This window comes from Colobus angolensis, unplaced genomic scaffold (assembly GCF_000951035.1).
Source record: "Colobus angolensis palliatus isolate OR3802 unplaced genomic scaffold, Cang.pa_1.0 Scaffold242, whole genome shotgun sequence".
In the NCBI taxonomy this organism is placed as follows: Eukaryota; Metazoa; Chordata; class Mammalia; order Primates; family Cercopithecidae; genus Colobus; species Colobus angolensis.
The window spans coordinates 765,536-773,805 of NW_012115622.1; the positions used below are offsets into that span (position 1 = coordinate 765,536).

An 8,270-nucleotide genomic window follows, 5' to 3' on the forward strand; every position below is an offset into this window, starting at 1 on the left:
GGGTTAGCCAGGATGGTCTCGATCTCCTGACCTCGTGATCTGCCTGTCTTGGCTTCCCAAAGTGCTGGGATTACAGGCTTGAGCCACCGCGCCCGGCCAGAACATTCTTTATGTGCAATATAATATGTATCATAACCTGCCATTCTTGACCTGCAAGTCTCTCTAACGAGGAAATATATGTTTTCTAACTTCTACTATAAACAAAGAAGAAAGACATTCACTGAAGGTCTGAACAGGACTGAATAATCTCAGAGCATAACCAAAGCTCAGTTTAGGATATATCATAAATGGTTCAAACACACAAAATTCAAAACATAACAACACCTTTCTACGTTCTAGTAGAGGCCTTTTGTTACTGAGTCATGGTCCCCCCAAGATACCTAAGCTGATCTAACGAATCCTTGCTGCTTTTCAACGAAAGTCCTTTACTTCCTTCAAGATGTGACCATATGTCTCTACAAAGCCTTCCCTGATTAAGCCCTACTTTACTTCACAATTACCTTTTTTTTTGAGATAGAGTTTCACTGTCATCCAGGCTGGAGTGCAGTGGTACGATCTTGGCTCACTGCAACCTCCACCTCCCGAGTTCAAGCGATTCTCCTGCCTCAGCCTCCTAAGTAGCTGGGATTACAGGTGTGTACCATCACACTTGGCTAATTTTTTAAAACTACTTTTGGTAGAAATGGTGTTTCACCATGGTGTTGGCCAAGCTGGTCTCGAACTCCTGACTTCAAGTGATTCGCCCGCTTCGGCCTCCCAAACTGTCGGGATCACAAGCATAAGCCACCGTGCCTGGCCCATTTTTTTTTCTTTGTATAGACGGTCCCCAACTTATGATGGTTCCATTTAACAATATTTTGACTTTACCATGGGTTTATCAGAGTATTAAGTGCATTTTTGGCTGGGCGCAGTGGCTCATGCCTGTAATCCCAGCACTTTGGGAGGCTGAGGCGGGTGGATCACAAGGTCAAGAGATGGAGACCATCCTGGCCAACATGGTGAAACCCAGTCTCTACTAACACAAAAATTAGCTGGGCATGGTGGTGCATGCCTGTAGTCCCAGCTACTCGGGAGGCTAAGGCAGGAGAATCACTTGAACCCGGGAGGCGGAGGTTGCAGTGAGCTGAGATCGCACCACTGCACTCCAGCCTGGCGACAGAGCAAGACTCCATCTCAAAAAAAAAAAAAAAAAAAAAAGCATTTTCAACTTATGATGGGTTTATAGGAATGTGCCCCCATCGTAAATTGAGGGGATCTATATTCTACAATACCTACTAAAGAACTGTACTTTACCATGGCTTTCTTGATATTTGTTTAGTTTGAGCAACTAAATAATTGGCTCTTTTATGTTTAGGGTGTATTTAACTAGTAAGTATAGAATCAGCAATCTAATAAATTCATAGTCACACACTGTTTGATAGAAGACAAGACAGAAATGTATTATAATCTCTGTTTCAGGAGTCTGTTATGCAGGTGGGGAGATTATATAACATCAAGGTCCTCAAACTTTGCTGCCTAGAAGCACATTACAACCCATAACAATTAAGTTAGAATCCTTAATAAAGGTAGGACCCAGGCGTTATATCTGGTTAAATGTAAAAGGGTATAATTCTGCTATAATCGATTTAACCTTATTCTTGGTCTCTCTCATACCGAAGCCCATACATACTCTGGCACAATGAACAGGCAGAGGTAAGATGATTTAGACATTTCAGTAACTGCAAGGTAAATCACTTCATCTGCTGAATATTTACAATCACTTCAGTAATATCCCAAACTTTGCTGATTCTTGGTAAGTCACCAATAACAAAGAATCACAGTAGGCAACATGCATTAAAATGGCTACTGTTTACTTAGGGAACGATTTCTGTAACCTTCCTGAAAGACTGGAGGTCCAAGACGGAGGAGAACCCACTCACCAAAGCCATATCAACAGTTCAGCTAAGTTTTCCTGTAAAGTTGTATTTACCTATCTTTTTGCCAGAACATAATCGGAATGAGTCACGCAGATCCTCTAACATCTGTTACTAAGGAATTACTGTGTCATATAATTTATATACCCAAAGGCTTATCTGCTTATGAACTCATCTCTTCAAAAACCTCCATTTTGTGAAGATCAGAAAGAAAGGCTCACGTACAGAGAAATTTTACAAGGAAGAAGAAAAGGGTAGTATCAGGTAGCACAAAGTTCCCATTTGTCCCTTATTAACTGTAGTCCACTTCTGTTATTTATTTGCTCTTTCAAAATCTCCAAATGAGAAACCAATACTATGGCTTAGCAGCTTTGTAATCCTCCATCCTCAAATCTCTGTAATGTAATGTCGCTAACAGGAAAGTGATGAGGCATTGCGGAGGATTAAACTTTTTTCATTACTGAAACTATCAACATTTTAAAACTGGGCTAAGTCTTTTTGTTAAGTGAAGAACAAGTTGGGAAAGTCAATATACAATATTGAGTAAATCTGTCACAGTCTCACCATGAGAAGCAAGTAAGATCATCCAATTTTATCAAATAATTTGCATTTCAGAGTCATGAAAAATAGTCAACGAATATCAGTTACTTCACTACAAGTGGCTTAAAACAGTGTACTCCTCTTAGTCTTTCACTTACATTAAAAATTTTTCACCAAAAAAAAAAAAACCCTCAAAAAACGTTATTAAACTCCCACCACCAAACTTGACTTACTTGGAGACAAGGAACATAACTTATGCTCATCATTCTTAATCTTGGAGTCACCTCTGCTCTCACTTTCTATTCATACTCCACAAGTTTTGTAATCTGTTTTCATGCCATATCAAAAGATGTAGCCTTACAATTACACAGTTCTTCCAACAGAAAGGTTGTCCAGTGGTCAGAGAGGTCTCAAGTGACAACCGATAGGCATCCTCAAAGGTTACTTATCTGCACTTCTAAAAACAGAGCCTCTAATAGCAATGACTGACTAAATAAGCAAAAACAAAAACAAGAGCCATAACGAAAACACTAAGAATTTTAGTTCTCACAAAACAGACTTTCAGGGCTCTAAAACAAGTTAAGTAAAATGGAAATTCAAAAGTTCCATCACGGCTGGGCATGGTGGCTCACGCCTGTAACCTTAGCATTTTGGGAGGCGGGGACAGGTGATCACTTGAGCCCAGGATTTTGTGACCAGCCTGGGCAGCATGGCAAACCTGCATCTCTACAAAAAAAATACAAAAGTTAGGTGAGTGTGGTGGTGCATGCCTGTGGCCCCAGCTACTCAAGAGGCTGAGATGGGAGGATCATTTGAGCCCAGGAGGTAAAGGCTACAGTGAGTCATGACTGTGCCACTGCACTCCAGTCTGGCCAAGAGAGTGAAACCCTGTCTCAAAAAAAAAAAGGCCCATCATGAAGAAATAAGGGAAAAGTCAACAAACTGAAAATTAAAAGTAAAATGTCTCTTTCCCTTATTATTATCTTTTAATGAGGGTCTCACTCTGTTACCCAGGGGCTACAGTGCAGTGGCATAATCATAACTCATTACAGCCTGAAAACCCTGGGCTCAGCAGATCCTCCCACCTCAGCCTCTTGAGTTGCTGGGATTATAGTCACGAGCCACCGCACCACTGCGCCTGGCTTTTCCCCTTATTTTTAACAGCTCAAAGTTAACAAAAGACTGAAGAATGTTCTTTGTTCCACATCTAGAGGATTTTTTCATCTCATCTAAGATATTAGATCAAGTTTGTCTGATCACAACTTTGGCATAATATATTGTTTAAAAGCCAACTCAGATTTATTTATTTTTTATTTTTATTTACTTTTTTTGAGACGAGTCTTGCTCTGTCACCCAGGCTGGAGTGCAGTGGCGTGATCTCAGCTCACTGCAACCTCCGCCTCCCAAGTGCAAGGGATTCTCCTGCCTCAGCCTCTGGGGTAGCTAAGATTACAGGTGTGTGCCACCACGCCCAGCTAATTTTTTTTTTTAATTTTTAGCAGAGATAGGGTCTCACCATGTTGCCCAGGCTGGTCTCAAATTCCTGACCTCAAATTATCTGCCTGCCTCGGCCTCCCAAAGTGCTGGGATTACAGGTGTGAGCCACTGCACCCGGTCAATTCAGATTAAATAGCTTTATGTCTTGCTGTCATGGCCTCCATACCTTACAATGTATTTCTGTATTTAGGACATGTGACATTTTAATGAAGATTCACTGAACATTCTGTGCTCTTATGTAAGAAGTCTTAAAGAAAGAACAGATTACTAAGCTTTTACTCCTGGGGACCAATCCACATCAAACAAAAATATAAAAATAGCAGTTTTTTTTTTTTTTTTTTGAGACGGAGTCTTGCTCTGTCACCCAGGCTGGAGTGCAGTGGCGCAATCTCGGCTCACTGCAAGCTCCGCCTCCCGGGTTCAAGCCATTCTCCTGCCCCAGCCTCCTGAGTAGCTGGGACTACAGGTGTGCGCCACCATGCCCAGCTAATTTTTTTTTTTAATTTTTAGCAGAGATAGGGTCTCACTCACCATGTTGTCCAGGCTGGTCTTGAGCTCCTGGACTTGGGCAATCCACCTGCCTCGGCCTCCCAAAGTGCTGGGAATACAGGAGTGAGCCACTGCACCCGGTCAATGTTTTCTTTTGTTCTGTTTTGTGACTGAGTCTCGCTCTGTTGCCCAGGCTGGAGTGTAGCAGCACAATCTCAGCTCCTGGATTCTGCAATCTGGGTTCAAGCGATTCTCCTGCCTCAGTCACCTGAGTAGTTGGGATTATAGGAACCCACCACCATGCCTGGCTAATTTTTCTATTTTTACCTATTTTATTTTATTTTATTTATTTATTTCTCCCAGGTTCAAGCAATTCTCCTGCCTCAGCCTCCTGAGCAGCTGGGACTACAGGCGTGCACCACCACACCCGGTTACTTTTTTTTTTGTATTTTTAGTAGAGACAGGGTTTCACCATGTTGGCGAGGCTGGTCTCGAACTCTGGACCTCAGGTGATCTGCCCATCTTGGCCTCCCAAAGTGTTAGGATTACAGGCGTGAGCCACCACGTCCAGCCTCAATTTTGTATTTTTGAGACAGGGTTTTGCCATGTCACCGGGCTGGAGCTTCTTTTTTTCTTTTTTTTTTCTTTTGAGACGGAGTCTCGCTCTGTCACCTAGGATGGAGTGCAGTGGCATGATCTCGGCTCACTGCAAGCTGCGCCTCCTGGGTTCATGTCATTCTCCTGCCTCAGCCTCCTGAGTAGCTGGGACTACAGGTGCCAGCCACCACGCCCAGCTAATTTCTTGTATTTTTAGTAGAGACGGGCTTTCACAGTGTTAGCCAGGATGGTCTCAATCTCCTGGTCTTATGATCCGCCCACCTCAGCCTCCCAAAGTGCTGGGACTACAGGCGTGAGCCACCACGCCCGGCTGAGCCTCTCTTAATAATTACTGTCAGAATGAAGAGCAGGCTTTCACTAAAAGAAAAAGAGCTGTTTTGGATAATATCTTACTTACAACTTCTCATAGTAGAAGAATAACATCTACGAGTAGCCTCGGAATCATTCTAACGATCTAAATTGTTTTTAATACAAAATATTTGTGTTGCTGAGAGTATCTGTCTCTTTGGCTTCACTGACATAAAATGCAAAGGAGTAATTTCAAGGGCTCAAAAATATAAAACTAGCTGGGATAAACCATGAGTTAAATATGCACAAAGAAGCAGAGAGCTATGTCTTGTTATTGTTTTTAAATAAATGAAGCCAGAGGGGTTGAGTAACTTGCCCAAGGTCCCTTAGCTTGCTATGACAAATTGGATAGTAACACTAGGTAACCCTTATGTAATTCTTATCATGTGCCCTTCTAAAGACTTCACTTAAATTAATCTATTTAAACCTTACAACAATGCTATGAGAGGATTATTATTATTTTCATTCCACAGACATGGAAACCAAAACAAGTAAATAAGATAAATAGTTTTCCCAAAGTAATAAAGCTGGGATTCAAACCCAGGCAGTTTGCCTCCAGGGTCCACATTTTTACCAATTGTGCTGTCCTGCCTCTTAGGTGAAGTCCCTGATTGATTTGTGGTGCTTTTCTTTCTATAACAGAGTGCCTTTTGAGTTAATGGCCAGAAGTATTCATAGATAGAGCATGTTATTCTTGGTGTTTTTTTCAAGCAAACACACAAAGATATATGCATTAAACTCTTCAATTAAAAAGGGAAACAGAGAAGAAACATATGTAGATAAAAGGAATATATCAAAATAAACGTAAAATAAAATACAAATACAACTTTGTTTTGGTGGTAGGAACTAAGTAAAAAACTAAAGGAATATATCAAAATAAATATAAAATAAAATGCAAACATTACTTTGGTGGTAGGAACTAAGTAAAAATCAGGCTGACAATCGCTCAAAGAACTATTAGAAAAATTGGCTGCATCATGATGTCTAAATTTTTTTGTTTCACTTTTTTTTTGGTGGGGGCAGGGGGTCACATCAATTACAAATTATTCTGCCACCTCAAGTAATATTTTACCTTCTGAGACATAGCTGCTGCTGCACTGAGCTCCTATGAACTTTTCTATCTGAAGAAGCTTTGGCAAAATTCCAAAGCCCATCTATATTGGTAAATTCGTCTAAGGACTCATTTTCCCTTAAGATTTATGCCAACAAACCTCTATCATTACTTCTCAGACTTTATATATCTATCTGTCAAGAAAAAGAGCTGTTTTGGATAATACACTAATTACAACTTATATTAGAAAAACATCTACAAGTGGCCTTAGAACGATTCTGACAATCTAAATCATTGTTAATACAAAATATCTGTCATGTTGGGAGTATCCGTCCCTTTGGCTCCACTGACATAAAACACACAAAGGCTCCACTGACATTTTGTAACTTCGAGGGCTCAAAAATATAAAACCAGCTGGATCCCAGTGACTCAGGGAGAATCACAGCACATGAACCAGTCTATGCCCTCACTGGGCTGCAGGGCAAATAAAAGTCAGAACTGAAACTAAGAGGAAACGGTGATCAGACTTAAGGAGAAGGAAAAAAAACCCACATTCTTCAGAGACACATGTGAAAACCTGCATTTGTAAAAATGTAATACTTTCACAAAACATTTTCACATCATTATTTTGTGAGATAGAGAAGCTATTCTCTTTTTGTAGCTGGATCCCAGCTGGTTTTATATTTTTGAGCCCTCGAAGTTACAAAATGGAAACAGATCACTGCTTTAGACCCTTATAACCAAATGCCTCTCAAATCACTATTAACCTAAAATAAGAAAATGGACTGTGTTGAAGAAATTACACAGAAGTAATTTTCCACCCAACATGATGAGGAAGATCCACAAAAAATACGTTTCAGAGTATAACACAGTAAACATCCACACCCACATATACAGCAGGCAGATTTCCCAAAACAGTACTTACTCTTACTAAATTGATTTTAGCTGCAACCCACTTCATTAATTTCAGATCATCTCCTTTGTGCCACCTCCCACAATATGAAAACTATTCTAACAAATTATTAACCTAAAAGCTTCCAAGAGATAGTCTTTAAACATCTTAGATTAAACAAACAAAAACCTATTCTAAAATCAGAAGCTTCATGTCAAAAGAAAATGACAAAGATTAATTTTATTCAAAACACTTAAATATTATAATAGACATTAGATGACATTTCCTCCAATAATCTTTTATGTAATCTAAAAGCAAATGTTTCATAGGAAGTATTTAGCATGTGAGGACGGAGAAAGTAAAATACAAGCCTTACCACAGTTGACTTGCTCTGCCCTTTCCAGGAGACAGACTTACTTCCAACGTAGCAACACAAGCCCAGGAAATGAAAGAGAATGAGGAGGGAGGGAGCAAGGATGACTCAGGGAGAATCACAGCACATGAACCAGTCTATGCCCTCACTGGGCTGCAGGGCAAATAAAAGTCAGAACTGAAACTAAGAGGAAACGGTGATCACACTTAAGGAGAAGGAAAAAAAACCCACATTCTTCAGAGACACATGTGAAAACCTGCATTTGTAAAAATGTAATACTTTCACAAAACATTTTCACATCATTATTTTGTGAGATAGAGAAGCTATTCTCTTTTTGTAGTTGAAACTGAGGTTCAGAGAAGTTAAACGAATCCTTCCAAAACACAGGGCTAGTATTTAGCAGAGCTGGGGCAAGAAACAAATCTTGGCCGGGCGCGGTGGCTCACGCCTGTAATCCCAGCACTTTCAGAGGCCGAGGCGGGCGGATCACAAGGTCAGGAGATCGAGACCATCCATCCTGGCTAACACGGTGAAACCCCGTCTCTACTA

The 8,270-nt window shown here is 40.5% G+C and overlaps 1 protein-coding gene across 7 annotated transcripts in view; it reads right to left on the bottom strand.

Annotated features, from left to right (window-relative positions):
- BCL2L13 (BCL2-like 13 (apoptosis facilitator)) overlaps window positions 1-8,270 on the bottom strand; it is a 117,711-nt gene that overhangs the window by 16,905 nt on the left and 92,536 nt on the right. Inside the window, exon 1 of one of the 7 annotated variants that reach the window (XM_011945652.1) lies at window positions 7,725-7,891. The exons of 4 other annotated variants lie outside the window; for them this stretch is intronic. Coding sequence is in view for 1 of the 3 variants with exons in the window: in XM_011945650.1 (XP_011801040.1) it covers window positions 7,382-7,417 (36 nt within the window). In the remaining 2 variants the exon portion in view is untranslated. Of the gene's footprint in view, window positions 1-7,381; window positions 7,423-7,724; window positions 7,892-8,270 lie in introns of those variants that run through there. 2 more of the 7 variants (XM_011945651.1, XM_011945650.1) reach the window with 2 other exon arrangements.